Below are 20,568 nucleotides of genomic sequence, written 5' to 3'. Positions count from 1 at the left end.
TCCCGAGTCCTGTAAAAATATCACAGGCATATGCTTTTTCAGAACACAATCTGAGTGGACAAAAATGACGAGCAAGAACTGGCAATCAGACCTAAACTTACCCCTTTTGTAATTTTGTTATTTATTTAATTTTATACTTCTTCATGAAATCTGATTTCTACTTTTGTTTCAGTCCAAACGCAGGAGAATGTCTTCAAGTTATCTCTGAGTACACATCGGACTCTAACATCACATTGTTGACTTTCACACATGGCACAGGGTTTGCTTTCATGAATGAGCAGTGTGAGGTATAGGATTGTTCAATTACTTCACAAAGTTAACAAACTTAAAAGTAAATGTAGATCTGAGATGGTAAGCGCGCCAAGATTCATTATTATCAGTATTATTATTAAGTATTATCTCTACAGAGTAGCCCCATCAGTGTAAAAACACGGTTCTCCTTGGGGACCCTGTTGAAAAAGCAAAACGCAGAACAATGAGAAAACAAACAAATAGAACAAACCCCATAAAAGCAACAACAGCACACCACCTGGGCCTAATTTCATAGAGCTGCTAAGCACAAAAATTTGCTTAGCATGAAATGTCTTCCTTGATTAAAACAGGATTACCAACCAAATTTCCATTCATTGCATTTTGCTTGTAACTAGTAACAGCTGTTGTGTGCTTATCCTTAAAATCACATGGAAATTTGAATGGTAATCCTGTTTTTATTAAGGAAGGAATTTCACACTTGGCAAATTTTTGTGCTTAGCAGCTCTATGAAGTTGGGCCCAGGAACAAAAGCAGAGAAACTTGGAAATCTTGGATATGTGACTTTAGGTACCACCCCAGCCCCCCTCCCCCTCTCAAAAGAAAGGGAGATTTATAATCCTTTCCTTATATTTGTATTTCTTGTTTTAAGGATGAAACAAAAGTAACGTTTCTGGTAACTTTAAATTTACTTCATTAAACTTGTGGGCCTTTTTTTTAGTTTTAACCATTTCAAACATAGGTACCATATAACGATTATTATAACAAAAACCCATGTTTTAGTTCAAACTACTTGGTGAATATTTAAAAAAAAAAAATTATTGTTGTTGTTTTGAACTAAAGAGTCAGTTTTGCCAATTTATCTTATAATGTAGGTTTGGTATGGTGTGGCAGCAGAGACTGTTGTTCTCAAGCTTTTGAGGCCCTCGTCAGGATATTCTCTTTATTCTTTCCTCGGTGGACAAATCACACCATCGGACTTCCACGAGGAAGAACAGACACTCAGTATCTTCTTTGACGCAGACAATCAATTACAGGAGGCAAGTGCATAAAAGATGTCCCTGGTAGGACATCATCAGTAACCCTGTTTAATAATATTAATAGTAATAATAATATTGCGCCTTGAACACCCAGCAGGGTGGATATGTGCGCATTACATTATTATTGTTATTATTATTATAATAACCAGTTTTGATATATAGTGCTTTTCACACAAGAAGGGCGTCTCAAAGCACTTCCAACATTATTACCCCTGGACACTGGGCCTCAATTCATTCCTTAAAACCATCTCAGCTTCTTGGGAGTATACAGCATGTGCAACATTAATTATGCGCTACTCGGCTAAATCAATCACAAGAACCATCTCTGCCCTCACAGGTACCCATTTATCCCTGGGTGGAGAGAAGCAGTCAGGTGCCATGACCGGGAATTGAACTCCTACTCTGCTGAACAGAAACACTATAGCTTGAGTTCGGTGCTCTTTCGCTTGGCCATTTTAGTTTTACATGTACCCTTACACTGCTGTGTATAAGCACTTTGTTCAACACATTTTGAGTCCGGTCTTGTAAAAATAAATTCTGGTCCAGTACAAATTTTGAGCTACGAGCCCAGCCGTTGATTTCACCAAACTCTTCCTAGCTTAAGATTAATCTTTAGACTTAGGAGGAGTCCCAACCCTGCACTGTAGCACGCAGACCTAAAGATTGATCCTAAGTTAGGGCGAGTTACTCATCCTAAACTCGAGGCTGGATTATACCTAGCATTTCGTGAAATCGTCTGATGCCAGTATTGTACAATTTCAACAAATTTGATCGCCCTGCCATAGATTGGTTTTACAACTTGTGTTTCAGATTATAGCTACAGTAAACAACAGTACAGAGAAGTTGAGGATCATCAAACGAGGTCTTGAAGTAGCTGATATAATAGAACATGAAGAATGGCTTCTAAGGAAGGAGGAGTTGAGACAAGATGACACCGGGTGAGTAGTGGTAGCGTCAAACTTAGTTAAGCTAGCAAATTTTATGTAAAAATATCAACTTAAAGCCCTCCCAGCCATGTTTAATAATTTCCTTCCAGTTTATAGTCATGATTATAACACATTAGGGAAACTGTTCAGGGACGCTGTTTCCGTGGCAGACCACAAACCACCTAATGTGGACATCTTGTGCTGGGACTCTGGCCTGCAACGGGAGGAGCTACGTACATGCAATGGGAAACCAACGTGTTTGAAGGGCCATCATCTGATTGCAGTTATTAAAACTAAGAAATTGAGAGAATCTTTAAATTTTCTGTCCTTCATCAGTTCCTTTGAGATGCCACCCCCATGCCCATTTGAGGTGCTTCGGTTTGAGTTTACCAACATCCAGCCGTACTCCAGATTGAAACAGTATAAGTTGGAAGCGCCGTATGTTTCATTTAACGACAGGCTTCATACGGCGGAGTCTTTGAAGGTCTATCAAGCCATAGTGCACATTATGAAATCCCTGGATGAAAATGCTCCTCTGGAGGTAAACAATTTATAAGTTGGGGAGGTGGTGCTTTCTGTTCTACCAGCCGGGCTTCTGATGTATGATATACCCAAGTCTACATCCGTACATGGGCTGTAGGCCTAAAGGAGAAAACCCTATTTTATCCTCGGGAGTAGGTGGCAACGGCCCCCAGAAAAAGAGTTGATTGCCAGCCCACACATTGAAGTGGCCTTCAGGCCTTGTGTGTCTGGCAACTTGCATAGAATAAAATAAAAAGGAAACAAAAAACTTGCAGGAATGCGAAAATTCAAGTTTTTCTTTCTTTCTAAATTCATATAACTTCATGTCTGCCTGGTGCCAAAGACACTGGTTCAAGTCCTGCCCGAGTAAATTTGTCTTTGGTTAACCAAAAAGTATTACAAATTTACCCTTACTTTCCCTTGTGGTTTATTACTTGCTATGTTACCATGAAGTTAACATCAGAAACTACTTTTCTGCTAATTGACAATAATGTGTTTTATGTGTGTGCGGAGGATAAACAATTTCTTACCTTTGTTTTTCTCATCTCCTCTTCCTACTGCGACTTCCTTATCACCTGACAATTTGTTTTACTCCCCCCCACTCCGCAAGTATGTGGTACTAGGAGGCCGTTCCCAATTTGTGCAATTTCTGGCATTCAAACTTCTTAATTTCAGGTGAATGAGTTGACCAGGTTTGATCCCGTGAATGCTTGGCGTCAGAGTAAACTTCCACTGATGCCCTACAATGACTACATCTTCAGGAACCATCTACTAGAGTCTCAAATAGCTATATCCCCATTGGAATATCTTAAGGTACTGGCATACCCTTCCTAATTTGACAATTAGGGGCAATTCAGTTTTAATTTTACCATGGTTTTTGTATATATCATTTGTGTATTGCTTTTACTTGCCATCTTTTGTTTGAATTTTCAATTTTGGAGTGTGTTATGTATAGTACATGTATATGGATGTTTATCCTTTTTTTAACAAGTACTCTCTCCTGCTTACAAACGAATGAAAGAAATTGATCATTTTTAAGAGGAGTTATGTCTATTTTAATCAAGTTACTCATTTTGCAAGCTTTCCACGGAATACTTGATACAATCATTAACATTCCATGGACAGATTAGAATCAGTCAAGCATTAACATTCCATGGACAGATTAGAATCAGTCAAGCATTAACATTCCATGGACATATTAGAATCAGTCAAGCATTAACATTCCATGGACAGATTAGAATCAGTCAAGCATTAACATTCCATGGACAGATTAGAATCAGTCAAGCATTAACATTCCATGGACAGATTAGAATCAGTCAAGCATTAACATTCCATGGACAGATTAGAATCAGTCAAGCATTAACATTCCATGGACAGATTAGAATCAGTCAAGCAATAACATTCCATGGACAGATTAGAATCAGTCAAGCATTAACATTCCATGGACAGATTAGAATCAGTCAAGCATTAACATTCCATGGACAGATTAGAATCAGTCAAGCATTAACATTCCATGGACAGATTAGAATCAGTCAAGCATTAATATTCCATGAACAGATTAGAATCAGTCAAGCATTAACATTCCATGGACAGATTAGAATCAGTCAAGCATTAACATTCAATGGACAGATTACAATCAGTCAAGCATTAACATTCCATGGACAGATTAGAATCAGTCAAGCATTAACATTCCATGGACAGAAAACTTGAGTGCTTTCAGTAAAACAGGCATGAAATGATCAGGAAAGAATGCATGGTTAATATCACTGTTTTGAGTGTCAGTTGTTTTGTTTTTAAATCATAAATGTTGGTCAACTTCGTTTTGACTCACCTTGTATAAGGAGTTGTATTTATTGACCTCATTGACTTGTTGTTGATTTGAGTCACTGATGACTTGGACTCTAGTCAGACTCAAGCCGCCAATTTCATCGACTTGTTACTTGACTTAACTTGGGAGAAATTGACTTGAACTGACTTGAGGGAAAATGACTTGCTACTTGACTTGACTTGGTAAAAAAAATCGACTTGTGACCATGACTTGGCTTGGTGGAACAAACTTTACTTGTGACTTGGCATTACTTGGTGACAAAAATTACTTGTGACTTGACCTGACTTGAGAAAAAATTACTTGTGACTTGACTTGACTTGCTCAATTGATAATTAATTTGATTTTTTAAAATGCGTAAATGGTGATGTTAAAGCTCAGTAAACCTCTGAAATGTAACATTCTATTTGTTCAGTAAGCTTCATCTCAAAAAGAAGATATTGTTGTCCAATTATTCAAGAATTTTTACTAGTAGTTAGTTGCCAAAAATTTTAGAAGGCTTCAGCTTTTGAGAAAGACTCTTCTGATGCCTCTAAACAATTTTTTTAATTGTTTTTCTTACACTCTTAGACATGATCAGAAGTATGAGTTCATTTTCTTGAACATACAAACCTTGAGTATAAGGTATCAAATTAACTGTAGTAAAATGGCTGTAATTGTTAATATTGCAGTTAAATGATGACATTGATGTTGAGGCAACTTCTGTGATGCCGGAGGAAATCTTTCTGGATCATTGTGAGATCTTTAGGTTCGCAGTATACCTCACCGCTACAATTAATCAAGGAAACAGTAGGTTTTTTAAAAACTTATTTTAAAATGTTTTTGTTTATGAGAGATCGCCTAACATCACAAGGCCAGACGACCACATCAAGGTGAAAGCTACACTTGGGCTATTGATTCAAATTAACTTCAACGAGGGGCCATTGCCACCTACTCCTGGGGCTGAAACAAGATTACCCCTTCACAGTCCGTAAGGACATAGGTATGGGTATCATCCACTAGGAGCCTGACTGGTAGAGCAGAATGCACTACCGACAACTTTTTACAATCAACTAGTCTGATTACCTTTTGGCCAACACCATTTTTAATCAAGATTATACATAAGTGCCCAAATTCTAAGAGCTGCTTAAAATAATATGCTTAACTTAATTTTCTGCTTAGCCAAACTAATCATGATACCAGTCACAGATATCCATTTTGGCTGACAGCCTTAAACTGTTAAGTAAAAATGTGTACAATTTTGTTGTGATTAATTAGATCTATGGAGTTGGGCCTGTATTTGTTTTCACAATAGCCACAAGTTAAAGACAGTGGACACTAGTGCTGGGCGAATAGTGAAATTTTGTTATTCGGATACCGCTGGCCAACTATCCGAAATTAACCGGATATTCGAATAGTTTTTTCGCCGCTTGTGGGCGCTATTACCAAAATTTTTTTAAAACATTTGCCGCCAGAGGGCGCTGTTCGTTTGTGAATGAGATCTTATGGGCGGATTGATATTAGTTTTAGACAGTGTCACTCGGTTCATTCATAAAAATGACCGGATCTAATTTAAAGATGGCGATTTGCTAATTCTTTTGATCGTGATTGACTCTACGTGAAGGAAAACTTTTGTAATCTTTGAACAAATTACGTCAGAAATGTCATTGTTTTAACTCTTCACGGAGGTGAGCATAGTTAAATACTTAATTTATGCTGTTTTATGCTGTCTTAATAAAGTTTCATAAGGATTCAGACAAAACATTCATATCAGTTGTCGCCCGACGTCCGCGGATATTCCGATATTAAAGAATATCCGGTTACTTGGTTGTAATTACAGAACTATCCGGTTTATAAATAGCTATTCGCGCCCTATGCGGATATCCGGTTAAGAAAAAAAAGGCAATCGCGGTTACGGATAGGAAAACCTATTCGCCATTAACCGGGTATTCAAATAGTTCGCCCAGGCCTAGTGGACACTATTGGTAATTGTCAAAGACCCGCAGTCTTCTCACTTGGTGTATCTCAACATAAGCTCAAAATAACAAACCTGTGAAAATTTGAGCTTGATTGGTCGTCGGAGTTGCAAGATATGAATGAAATAAAAAACACCCTTGTCACACGAAGTTGTGTGCTTTCAGATGCTTGATTTCGAGACCTCAAAATCTAATTCTGAGGTCTCGAAATCAAAATCGTGAAAAATTACTTCTTTCTTGAAAACAGATAAAACTACGTTACTTCAGAGGGAGCTGTTTCTCAAAATGTTTTATACTATAAACGGCTCTCCATGCTTGTTACCAAGTAAGTTTTTATGCTAAAAATTAATTTTGAGTAATTACCAATAGTGTCCACTGCCTTTAAGCAACAACTCATTAAAGCAATATTTTCCATTTTTTTCCTAAAGTTTGTTCTGATGATTTTCTCCACTTTACAAAGTTTTGACTTTCTTGCTTCATCACTTTTCAGGCACATCGTCTCTAGATGACCTGCGGCTTTCAGTGCTTGTGTCCGATAACAATCTCCTCCAAGTATCCACCAACAGGGAGGTATTTCATCTCAACAATTCCGTGAAGTATCAGGTAACAATGGACTTCAGAAAAATACTATCCCCCCCCCCCCACTAAAAAAAAAAAAAGAAAGTTAATTGGAGCCAACACCTTCATGCCTTTGTGTGTCAGATGATTAGCCAAAAAAAAAAACTTTGGTCCATAATTCTTTTTTTTGCTAACATGAAATTTAAAAGCTTGGTTTTTGAGCATATGTTGAATGAACTGAAGAAGAGAGAACAAATGGGATTGAATACAGTAATGCAAATCCAAACATGCATTGTGCACATTTTATTGGTATTTATTTGACCACACTCACACGCCTACATTCTCTCTTGTATTATGCAATTAACACTTACCTGAAAGCAAAACTAAAAAAATTGCAAAAAATTAAGAGTTTTTTTTTCTTCAAGAAAACAACACATAATGATTTTTTTTTACGGAATTTCCTCCATGGGTATAGATGGACCTTTTTCCCCAGAGGAAACTTTTCGCCCCTAAGTAGATATACACAATCTGGCCCTTTGATATTATTGAATGTAAACAGTACAGTTTTGTTTTATATTTCTGGTTGTAAAATCAAGGATGCCTCATAACTAAATCATTGTAGCTAGCAAGCCTGAGGAAACCTGTAAACAAGGATGTTTGCAATGTGACCAAGAAAAACCAGCGGAAGTGTTCTTGTTTTTTTTCTTTACGTACAACCCAAAGCTTGATGTCCTATTCCAAAAACATCAAGACAAATAATGACAAATCATCTTGCCCAAGACCCACAACCGGGACTAGAACTGACATTACCTGCTGATCAAAAACTTGGGAGCTTGTCTGAGTCTATAGGATTTGAGGCATCTCATGGTGAGGTATCAAAATATTTGGTTTGTGGTAACACCATGAAGTGAACCCCTATAAATAAGCCCACTTCTCTCTTACTTCTTCAGTCTCCTGATGATGACTAGAGCAAGGTAGTCGAAACGTTGAGACCAGTTCAAGAACTGACTCCGCTGTAGTACTGTTAATTACGATCCTTTAAGCTAGGGTAGTAGTCCCAGCCTATTTCTATACCATCCGCCCAGGTAATAGTTAAACAGCAGGGCAGTTCTTTTCAGAACTGAGAAGTCTCCCGAACACCCGAACAATCTGCTCCGCGGTAGTAGAATAAAGCAAGACAGTTCTCTAAGAACAAACTCTACCTTGCAAGAGTGCACACATGGTGTTACCGCAAACCAAATATATATTGTCTGAGTCTGTTAGTAGCTTAACTGCTCCGGCCATGACACTATTATCAAACAGCTATGGATCATGCAGGCATTTGATGACAACACTACTTATTTTAGATTAAACTTGAATTTTATGAATCTAACAAAATATTCAAATATTATTTGTTTGTTTATTCTTCGAGGTGGATGTGGCGGATAGAGGAAACCTGGGTAGCCAGTCAGTGCCTGGTGTTGGTTTAAGACCAGTGTCAGTTACATTCAATGTATGGAACTCTCCCTTGAACTGTTTCACTCATGATGTTTATAGCGGCAATCAGTTACAGGTAATGTACAATGCTATTCAGGCTCGATAATTTTTCCTACAAAGGTTTGATTTTTGATTTCTTTTCTTTTGCCATTGGGAAAAATAAAAAAAAGTGTGGTTAAATTGTTTGTATACATGCCTTGAAATCACCTGCGTCACCCATGCAGCAATTTCTGTGGTGCCCTGTGCTTTTGCTGTGGTGCCCTGTGCTTTTGCTGTGGTGCCCTCTGCAAGGTTCCTGTACAAATTAACATTGTCCTCATAGAGATGCCCCTTACAAGAGGAAAATGACAAGGGCTACGTTCAAGGCCTGTGTGTAGTAGGGCACAGCCTGTACTTGATAAAATGTTGCTGGTTTTTTTTTTTACAAAGACAAAATATCTTGCCTGTTATTGCTAACTACAAAATTGCTTCATTTAGAAATTGCTTCCTAACAAAATCATGTTTTTACTTTACATGAACAATTTTGTAAAATTAGGAATGTGTACTTTGGACCTGAAACAATGTAAATATATTTTTTCTGTGCTTTTTAATTACACTGCAATTTGAATATTAAAACGAAAAGTGAATATTGTAATACCTGAATAAGCCAAAGAAACAAAGGAAGATGCATGGTTTTTGAATTACACTACACAAGTTTAGTTTTAAAGTTGCTATGTCAGATTTTTGGCCGATTTGACCCAACAGTTTTGATTTAAAATTCAATAGGTATTTTGATGGGGGTCGAGAAAGTTACAAGCTTTCATTTGAGCCATTGCTCGAAAAAGTCCGCCAATTAGTAGTAGCAGTGAAATAAAGTGCTCAAAATTAGTTTTTGTCGGGATCCCAACAATATATCACGTGACCAATTCTTATATGTGTTTTATAAGAAACGTTTTAAATTTTTGCCATGGATCCTGACCATTAAAAGCAAAAGTCAAACTTTTTTCATAAGAGCGGGTGATACTCTTTGAAATACCCTTCACTCAAAAAATTTGGGGCCAAAAATCCGACATAGCATCTTTAAAGGCAGTGGACACTATTGGTAATAAATATTTTGGGTAATTACCAATAGTGTCCACTGCCTTTAAGCGTTCAATGTATCAGTTAATAAATAATGTAATGAAACCACAAGGGAAACAAACTGGGGTACACTTTACTTATGTCCATTTCTCAACAAGTGAATGTTGCTTGAAAAAAAGAAAATTGTATTTCATTAAGCAAACAAAATCAAACTTACATATCTTTCTGTGACAGGCTTCTCAAAAATACTTTCAAATCTATAACAAAACTTGAAGAGAAATTACAGAAAACACCATGACTGATTTACTGTGTAATTGGTAAAATAACACAGTATAATTTATGAGGAAACAAAACCCCAAACCCAAGAGCTATTAGAACTCTCTCACAAATCCTGTTACCAAATCATTGAAATGTACAAAATGAAATGTAAAGAAAAATAGTGTAATAATTAAAGCAGCCAAGATATTCCTCCTACTTTAGTCTGATTTGATAAGCAAGTGCTCTTTATAAACTGGTTTTATTATTTTACCACAGCATGCAAAAGATAAAAAGAAAGATACTATGTTTTCCCTTGTGCCAGTTATTCCTGGAGTTGTGTCATGTCCCAAAGCCTTAGATCTGAGGATACTGTTTCCCAAAGCACCGCCTTACGTAAAAGATCTATCCTTGCATTTATCCCTATATCCAAACTTATTATCTTCCCCTGTGCTTTGGTATTATTATTTAATTTTATAACAGCATGCAAACAAATATCATATTTTCTTTTTTGCTGTAAGTCCTCAAGTCAGGCTGCGTCCCAGAGCTTTAGATCCAAAGGTTTTATATTTTCACATAATCATCGCTGTTCCCAAAAGCACCACTTCATAATTCATACTGTTATCACTAAGTTTAAGGACTAAGTGCGCGTATTTTTGACCGCATGGTATTTTACCATGGTTTGGGTGCGCCATAGTTTTAATTTGCTTTGGAGCTGGATAATTTTTAAGGCTCCTTTAAAGACAGTGGACACTATTGGTAATTTTCAAAGACCAGTCTTCTCACTTAGTGTATCTAAACATATGCATAAAATAACAAACCTGTGAAAATTTGAGCTCAATTGGTCGTCAAAGTTGCGAGATACATGTATGAATGAAATAAAAAAATACCATTGTCACACGAAGTTGTGTGCCTTCAGATGGTTGATTTCGAGACCTCAAATTCTAAACTTGAGGTCCCGAAATCAAATTCGTGGAAAATTACTTCTTTCTCGAAAACTACGTCACTTCAGAGGGAGTCGTTTCTCACAATGTTTAATACTTTCAACCTCTCCCCATTACTCGTTACCAAGTAAGGTTTTATGCTGGTAATTATTTTGAGTAATTACCAATAGTGTCCACTGCTTTTAAAAGAAGGTCCTATTGTCCATGATAAATATGATGTTTGCAGTGGTAATGTGTTTCTGTTTTGGGTATGAATGAATATACCCCTGGAAGTAATACAAGTAAAGTTTGAGAAAGCTCTAACGCGGTAACAATTTGGCACATTTCAGGAGCTGTGGTTTAATTTTATCCACAGGGAACCAAAAGTCTAAGTGTTCAACTGGGTTGCCCTTCTGGTAGACATCTAGTCTTTGACGTTGATGGAACATTCCAACAACTACGGACGTCGTATGCGAGCATATATGACTGTCCGATACCAGATCCCAAGTATCCATGCTTCTATTACAAGCAAGGTAAGGTAGATTAGTGATGCCCCTTTGCACCAGTCAGGCACTAATGTCTTGGAAAAATTGAAATGGCGATGAAAGTGAAGACAACTGACACATCAAGGCTTGAGTTCAGTGTGATTTGATGTCTTAAAGAGCAAGGGAAGAGCAAAATTCAATTTTGTGATGCACTCCATTTCCAATAGAGTTCTTATGTGGGTTGGGAAATAATGAAAAGTCTCTACCCTCACATTAAAATGGTACAACTTGCTTTTGTATTCAGTACCATTCCAGTGCAAAATTTGTCAATTTCCAAATTATATTATACTGAAAGCACAGAGTTGGCGCTTACGGAAACAGGGAATTCTTTGCGTACAACAAGCGTATTTCACAGGTTAGTGGCAAACTTTGACTTCTGCGCGTGCATGCTCCACGTTACCAAGCATTCTACGCTTGCAAGGCTAGCGCAGAAATTTGGCGCTTGCATGTAAGCGGGGAATCCTGATTGTACATGCAGAATTCTGAGAAAATCTTTTGCATAGGGGTATTTTGGTTCATTCATGAATTTCAATAAATCAAAACGGCAAAGAATTTGAAGTGTTGGCTGTCAAAAAATTCCTCCTTGGAATACGAAGACCATTAGTTATTATTTGTTGAAATCCAATGATGTCATTTTTTAAATCTCTCTCTGAAAAAGTTGGATGTTTTGGATTTCAACAAATATTGCACTGGAAGGGTATTGAATACAATGACAACTGATCAGTTGGAAAATGAGTTCATGACAAAAATGAATTTAACATTTCCCTTCCTCTTTAAACGTTGTGTACATGGACAAATCTTGTAGGCCTTAACTAGGTTATTTGAAAGCTCTTCTTTTCATCAAACGAACTAATCTGGCCAGATTTTAGTATTGGCATGAAGTGCCGGCTTTTGGCTTAGCGAGGCCATTTATATTATTGGCTGTAACTACTTCAACAAATAAGTCGACCCTTAAAGTAAAAAAAAGTTCATCAGTTTTGGGGTCCCTTTTGGCACCTTGATTACTACAACAAAGGTAGCTACGTTGTAACTAGCATTGCTATAATGATTACTGAACCCATGTCAGTTACTGCTTTAAATTCAAGGTTCAAATTATGATTTTGTCTTATTTTGTACAGCGCTTTGATCTTTTTGTAAAGGCGCTTTTTTTAATACCTTTTATTAATGTGACTTATCTGTCTTGTGTTTGTCACATTGCAGAGTTTAGTCCTGTTTTCCGCCTGTTGGATCTAGCAACAGGGAGATCCAGTTTGTTCACTGGGCAGTATTCAATGATTGTGATTGGTGGTAGTGTGGACAATCCAACCAATGCAGAATACTTCAACAATCAACAGATCGCTCAGTATAATGTACAAAATGGGTAAGCCATTATCCATATATTTCAAACTATTTCTGTGACGCCACTAATGAAAGTGTAGATTATTTTTACGAATCTACACTCAACTGTAGATGGATTTCGGTACTTTTTGTAACACAAAACACAATGTCCACATTAAACTTACACTGTTTAAAGATAATGAGAGTAAAAAGATTCACTTAAAATATTTCTTGCTGAGGTGCTGTAGTTTTTGAGAAATGAGTGAAACAGTGTCCAGAATACGATTTAGGCAACTATCCCCAGGAAAACACAGGGATATTCTAACCCGGGGACGTTTTTCCTCCCGGTCCAATAGCTTTCAAATTCATAACGGGATTATTCCGGGACACTTCACTGACAGCTGAGCTGTATGTTTACATTCTTTAAGATTAGCCGCAAGCACTCAGATCGTTATGTACTGGAAGCCTTGTTTGCGGTCACCACTGAGCGAGGTGTCACCTGCTTGTGGTTTTCTCAACCAGATAAAGCCAACACTGGGATATGAACTGGGATCTACACAAGCACACTAGTTTTTATGCAGTTATCATTTAGCATTTTGGTAAATTCTGGTTGACATCATGAAAACAATTCTCTCAAAATATTGTAAAAGAACTACATCTGTATGCGTGATGAAAACACTTTAATTATTTGCAGAGTTGGTTTGTTTTGTACTTTTGGATACTGATTTGTTACGTGTAAACATTAACTAACTTGGAATTAACTTTGAGTTTTATTTGAAGCGTTTTTGTTTTGTTTATAATCCTACATACTAAAAGCCCACAACGTTTCTATCTTCAAAGCCAAGGGTGTCAAGTACAAATCAGTCTATAAACTTAGTGGGGAAGAATATCTCACACAGAACTGCTAGCACCAAGATCAAGAAATGACACATGGAGTCGCCCTTTAAATACATGTAGCTACATATAGTTTCGAGAATTGCAAAATGATTGATGTTATTTTCTTCCACTAATTTTTGTGAAAAACCTGTTTACTTTGAAGTATAATGTGTTCATGGAAAAGTATATCCTTTTTTATTTCCCCCAATTGTAATCCAAGAAGCATAATCGACAGGTTCTGATTTTTCTGAGATTGTGTATGTTCTGAATACTGAATATGATTAATTCTTCCTAATTCTTCCGATTTTTTACGATATCTTAAAAACGCAGCCACGTTTTGAAATGAAATTTTCACAGGTTAGTATTACTATATAAATTTATTTATATTTATATAGGGTTAAAATAATCAAACGGCTCCCTCTGAAGCAACGTAGTTTTTAAGAAAGAAGTAATTTCGCACTCAAATATTAAAAGAATTCAGACTTGCAGCATTTTATTTGGTAACTTGTGCAACAACTGTGTTTTTCCTTTCATTATTGTCTTGCAACTTCAATGACCGATTTAGTCAAAATGTTCACTTGTTATTTTAAGCATATGTTGGGATACACCAAGTGAGAATGCTGGTCTTTGACAATCACTAAAAGGTGTCCATCCAGTGCCTTTAAGTATTGAGGTCTACACTATTTTTCTTCTTCTTATTCCGACTTCTTACTAATTTCCCCAACATGCTTCACCGTTCCTCCTCTCTTTCCCAGATCGGGACCTATCATATGGAAACCAGCCGATGTAAGAAGTCACGGTAATGGTTCAGTTCCGATCTTCACTCATGAGTACAGTGGGATTCTCTGGAACTGTGAGCAAGGATCGCCATGCGGCAGTGTTCCTATGAACTTCCCCTGGCCACCAGAGTACTACTTCGTCATCCAAGTAACAAACAGGTACTTATATTCAGAAATAATGCCTTGATCTGGTGAATCCCACGTTGTGCTTTCTTTTTAGGTGTTCGGGCCAACAGCCCGGAAGACCTCTTTTTTTTTGTTAGTTTTTTAAATTTTAATTGATACTTCTTCTTCGTCCCTTGTCCCCTAACAAAAGGCACCTTTCCCAAACTCGTATGTACTTGAAACTTCACACATAGTTAGATGTGGCTAAAAACTAGAGTGCTTGCTATGTGAACCAGAAACACCGGTGTTATAACCCCTATACATGTACCCGGTACTCTCCATGATAATTGTTCTGGGGTCGATTTTACAAAGAAAGTGCCAAGGACTAGTCTTAGGACCTTCAGTTATCAAAAACTTAAGGCTAGTCCTAAATAGGATGAGGAGTAACCAACGTTCTTACTTGAGATAAGACTATAGTCCAAGGTGAAATCCACCCCTAGGTACTTTAACATGCATATGGCCTATCCTAGTACACAGGAGCTACAGCTTAATAATACATGTAATTTCACATCCGAAGGACAAAGCAATAATGGGAAGTATATCCTGCTCCAGGACACAAGTGGCACAACTGGGACTTGAACCCCGCACTCTACTTGTGGTCAAAAACACCAGCTGTCTATTTCACCAAACACTTCCTAACTTAGGATTAATCTTAGGACTTAGGACAAGTCCCAGCTTTGCACTGTAACATGTAAACTTTTAGATTAATCCTAGTTATTAGGACTAGTCACTCGTCCTAACTCGAGATAGGGTAATCCTTGGCGTTTCATTAAATCAGCTCCAGAGTAGTCTTAACCAAGCGGCCTTGTTGACAGACAAAGACAAAGTTCTTTGTGATAACATTAGCACATTAATTTTAAGTTTTCGTTCTTATTGAGATTGTGGTTTTGTGTTTCCTTTCTCCCCCCCCCCCCTTTTTTATAGAGATGTGGACTCTGACTCAACCTATTGTGAATATACCACGCAGTTCACGATAAAAGTGCATGGATTAGAACTCAGTAAAAATGATTTAGTGATCATAGTTGGGGTAAGTATAATGGTCAAGTCCTGAAGGTGGGTCTTCTTAAAAAAGGCCAGTATCAGGGAAGTGTCCTCAGAAAAATCAAAATGAAGATTTTGTTTGTATGTTAATCAATGTTTTGAAACGAATGTATGTAATGGCTCAATAACAATGATGTTGCGATCATGGTTGGGATATGAGGTACAACTTTAATAAGCTGTTCTGTGTGGCAATCCGTCACAACATGCGCACATCTGCAGCATGGCTTGATGCATGAAGTTTCCACACTTCTTGCTCCAAAACCGGCAAACATTTGTGAGCAATTTTACAATACAAATATCACACATTTCATCGTTCAAAAGCATTTCTTATGAAATAAACTGTTAATTCCAGGCATGATATTCTTAGGACAAATCTGAAAAATGTCCGCTAGATACCCCAACTGCCTCTAGCCTCTAGCTACCACCACATATGGGGAAGGGATCAAGCTTAGCAAGCAGGGAAAGACATTTGATCTTTCAAAACATTCATTTGTATATTTCTGTTCTAAAATCTCATAGGGGGTGGTAAGAGTTCCGAGAAAGGTTCAACTATTATCATCTCGGAATTACAGCCATGATATGTTTTTGTAGTGAATGTTTTTTTTTGTAGCATTCCGACTGTCCTACATCTCAAAACATTCCTACTCTTGATTTGATTCAACTTCTAGGGTTTTATTTCTTTTTCTTGTCGTAATGAATCCTCTTTAGTGGTCTTTGGGGATATCGTTGTTAATCATCCTGATCTTTGTATGCTGCAATCGAGCCAAGAGAAGACCAAAGAGGAAACCTCGTCCCCGTAGGAAGAGGAGTAGAGTAGCCCCGATGCCAACCATTAGGGAGTCAGAGTTATCAGGTAGGTAGAGGACTTGTTTGGTTGTCTGTTTGTTTGTTTGTTGGTTTGTCGGCAAACTCTGACAAGGGGATATAAATACCACTATGGCTGGCAACAGCCAATCTATCTCATACAAACATTGGTTTAAAGTATATGGTAAGGAATTGCACAAATAAAGACAATACTTGTTTGTTTGTTTGTTTGTTTGTTTGTTTGTTTGTTTGTTCGTTCGTTCGTTCGTTCGTTCGTTCGTTCGTTCGTTCGTTCGTTCGTTCGTTCGTTCGTTCGTTCGTTCGTTCGTTCGTTCGTTCGTTCGTTCGTTCGTTCGTTCGTTCGTGTGTTTGTGTGTTTGTGTGTTTGTGTGTTTTTGTGTTTTTGTTTGTGTTTTTGTTTGTTTGTTTAGATAATCTTTCCCTTTCAGGGAACTTGACAAACTCCCACAAAGGGATATAAATGCCAAGCTGGCAAAAGAAAATCTCTCAGTCTCATACAAGCATTGGTTTAATGTCTATGATTAAGAATTGTACAAATCAAATTCTAGACTAGTAACTCTCGCATCGAACATGGAACTGTTTTGTAGAGACTGTTTTTTTGTTTACATTTCTAGATGACAGCGAGACTGATGAGGAAGTTCTCAATATAGAAGAAGGTTTTGGTTTAGGGGACATCTCGCGTGTCAACGTCAACACACCTGGTAAGACCATAGATTATTTCTGTTTAATTGTTTCTCCATTTTACTTTGCCATATGAAGAACTAGTGTGCATGTGCTCGACGCCTTTCACGGCGACCCGTTCAACACGGGAAATTCCCTTCAAATTCATACACTCGGGACACATTTTCATCAGTTTTAGAAAAGTGATTCTGTTATACTTACAAAGTCGCTCGGCATCGTATAGTATATATATTCCTCTTTTGAAACAGTACACTTTTTATATAATTAAGAGCCAGGAAAGAGGGGCGCTTTTTGATTGAAAAAGATGCATTTTGACTAAAATAATCAGTTTCCTATGGAGGTCACACCACATTTTGTCATTTTTTGCAGGGGTTGTCCCACTAAATTCAACAGCAAACTCGCTAGCAATCTCGCACCACCAGAAGTCGCTTGGTTTATGAAACTAGATGAAATAAGCTTTCCATCCATGTAACATGTTTTGTGATTGGTGGACTGGAAAAGGGGGCACTTTTTGTGTCAAATCATGAAGTCCGTTTGGGAGAGCTTGCACCTACGTAGTCTGGATTACGAGCCGTTATGGCCAGTGGGTTATGTGGCGGAAAGCTAGACCTCTTCAAACCGCGCGAAGCACAAACGTCGTTCAATCGGAAGCAGACTACGTCGTTTGGCAAAGCTTTTTGCTGTTTCAATTCATTCTTCTTTATGCCTCAACAATAATTTTATATCTAAGAAGCATTTTTATTCAACATTGTAGCGTTTTTTAATGTCCAAAAGTATATTTGAATCGTGGAATTGTGTGCTTTTCTTCGACTCGAACATCACTCAACGTGGCTGGATTACTACATTTAGTTAATAGGGAAATTTGAAATTGTTTGAAAATGTCAGAAACCTGTTTCCAGTCATGGTTGCCAAAACACACCGGCAGATCAAGTCTTTTAGCCGCTGTGGTCTCAAACTAGGACAACACCCTACACTTGTCTGCTATAAAGAAGGAAAAACACAAGTTTTCTTTTGCAGTTGGAGATATTATAACCACCTTCCTTGTTAGTTTTGTTATCATAGTGTGTTCAATGTAATCCTATTTGAGTTGAACTGTTAATTTGAAAAAAAAAATAAAAAAATCCTTTATTTTTGCTGTAATATGTCTCATTTGGTATTTGTCAGTGGACATTTCAAAACAAGCCTTTATGGCTTCTGTAAATAACCCCTTAGTGGTTTGCTCTGTGTCCATTACATTGTATTAGTTTCATTTCATTATTTGTTTTTGTTTTCATTTACTATTTTTCTCAATCAGTTCTTGATAGTCTTTGACTTAAGTTATTGCTGTAAATTTGTTTATTGATCTCCTTTTTCACCAACATGGACATAAATAGTGTTTTGAATTGCATTGAATTGACTCACAATTCTATTTTCTTGTTACAGGTGTTTTGAACGACCCATCCAGAAGTTCCCATCAATCAAATCTTCATGTTCCAACCATCATTCCAAGACATGTAACATCTGAAAGATTATGAAAACTATGAAAATAGTATCAGTCTTTTAACAGCCTTGACCAAAACTCGACGAGTAGAAACTTTTTGAGAGAATAGGAAAAAAGTCTTAACAAGTACAGTATCCGCTGCTAAAATATGTGATTCAACCTAGCCACTGGAATAGCTCAGTGGCATAGTAATAAGACATCTTCTCCAGAATGGGCAATGGTCTTGAGTTCGAATCCAACACGTGTAGTATGCCTGTGAATTTTATCCACAAGACTTGGGGAAAGTACCGAATAAGGGGTGCTGATAATGCACTTGTTGTGTAAAGACAAAAACCAAAATGATTCTTTATACCTGATGCAAAATGAACATTAAATCGTTGCGGCATGTTACCAATGCTAAGATGTAGGTTCCAATGGCCTCAAGCCACATGGCTAGCTCGATGGCCTAGAAGTAAAACATCTGCACCAGCATAGCAAAGGTCAGGGGTTTGAATCCCAGCCGAGTAATGTGCCTGTGGTGTTTTGAATAATAGTAGTTAAAAAAATCAAAGGGGGAGGAGGTGCTTGTTTTTTCGAATCAAATTAAAAACAAAAACTACAGGAAGGAAACTTTACACTTGTGTCTAAATAATAACTAAACGAAAAATAAATCAAGGATTAGTCAAATAAGTTACAGTGATTTCATTCAAGTTGATCTAGGTATAAGCTTCAGTTGAGGGAACCAACTTTTAATTTTGTTTTCTACAAATTGTTTTAAAAAGTGGTATTTGACCCAAAAGAGTCTTTCTAAAAAGATCTTCTTGATTGGTAAGTAGTTTTTCTTTATGAAAATGATTTTATCTGAGATAACAACTCCACAATAAAAGAGATTCCGAAGTTAAAGACACCTTCAAATACTCAGGTTGAAGTTTGATATCCTTTAAAGCCATTATACACTTTCGGAACAGAAAAAAAATTAAAGTTCACAGATTTACAAATAACTTACAGGGTTTACAGAAGGTAATGGTGACAGACTTCACTTTAAATATTACTCCATGAAATGCTTTACTTTTTGAGAAAACATTCAACAATCATCAATTCTCGATATCGAGATTTACGAATTTATTTTAAACACATGTCATGACACGGCGAAACATGCGGAAACAAGGGTGGGTTTTCCCGTTATTTTTTGTCCAATGACCGATTGAGCCAAAATTTTCACAGGTTTGTTGTTTTATATATAAGTTGTGATACACAAAGTGTGGGTCTTTGGACATTACTGTTTACCGAAAGTTTGCCCTGCAATCATCGTTTTCAAATCTTATGTTCAATATTATGCAAATTCTTGTCGATGCTGATTCTCAAAGGGAATCTTGAATTTAAAAACAGTTGTATAGAGTGTACATATTATGCTTTGCCAGTGTTAAGAATTTGAATAAAATGTTGATGGAATGTCACTTATGTCTCGTGGACCTTATTTAAGTGTTCGTCATTTAAAAAGTCTTAGCCCCTGACTTTAATGTGTATGATCCTGTTGGTGGGCCAGGGTTTGCCCTTAACTTTTTCAGTGACTAGCCAGTAGGACCAGTTAGCTTGTCATGTCATCACTAGTCCGCCAGTATTTTCACTGGTTCATATTTTAAGGTTTTCTTTCAAAAATTTCCATTAGCTTTGGACTTGTAGGATCTGCCCTTTACTTTTGTAGTGACTAGCAAGTTGGATCAGTTACATACATAGCTTGCCAATTCACTAGTCCATCCACATGCCTTTTCACAAGTTAGTCCATTAATTTGTCAAATGAAATGGTGATGCTTTCCAACATAGAACTAAGCAGCCGGACCACTTGGAGTGAATTGTGCCTGGTCCTTGTATTTGAACTAGAACTTGGGCAGGGGACCACTGTTGGGAGAACACTATGGGTGGAGGGTCACTCGTAAGTAGTGAGAGTCTAAATGTGCAATCAAAACGTCCGAAAGTGGCACAGACTTCCCCATGCACTCATTCTGGTAATTTTGTTTTCCGTTTACAGGGGCTGCCTCGCTTGTGAACTATTATCTTTTTGGGGTGAATAAATTGAAATAAAAGAGCTGCA

General features: G+C 37.3%; 1 protein-coding gene across 1 annotated transcript; it reads left to right on the top strand.

Annotated features, from left to right (window-relative positions):
- Nucleotides 1-269: 269 nt before the first annotated feature.
- LOC117296897 (cation channel sperm-associated protein subunit gamma 2-like) lies at nt 270-19,487 on the top strand. Its single transcript, XM_033780004.1, has 15 exons — nt 270-287; nt 1,125-1,289; nt 2,100-2,227; nt 2,552-2,756; nt 3,413-3,550; nt 5,234-5,351; nt 7,008-7,120; nt 8,487-8,627; nt 11,165-11,321; nt 12,534-12,693; nt 14,282-14,464; nt 15,395-15,497; nt 16,220-16,364; nt 16,951-17,037; nt 18,440-19,487. The coding sequence occupies exons 1-15, from the start codon at nt 270-272 to the stop codon at nt 18,529-18,531; spliced, it is 1,953 nt and encodes a 650-aa protein (XP_033635895.1). The 3' UTR covers nt 18,532-19,487.
- Nucleotides 19,488-20,568: the final 1,081 nt, after the last annotated feature.

This window comes from Asterias rubens, chromosome 1 (assembly GCF_902459465.1).
Source record: "Asterias rubens chromosome 1, eAstRub1.3, whole genome shotgun sequence".
NCBI classification, from domain to species: Eukaryota; Metazoa; Echinodermata; class Asteroidea; order Forcipulatida; family Asteriidae; genus Asterias; species Asterias rubens.
This window is presented reverse-complemented; position numbering and strand designations above follow the sequence as displayed.

Coding starts and splice junctions, on each gene's coding strand:
- LOC117296897 (XM_033780004.1), top strand. Junction 7,121..8,486: donor ACAATTCCGTGAAGTATCAG/GTAACAATGGAC, acceptor TTATTCTTCGAG/GTGGATGTGGCGGATAGAGG. Junction 17,038..18,439: donor TGTCAACGTCAACACACCTG/GTAAGACCATAG, acceptor TTCTTGTTACAG/GTGTTTTGAACGACCCATCC.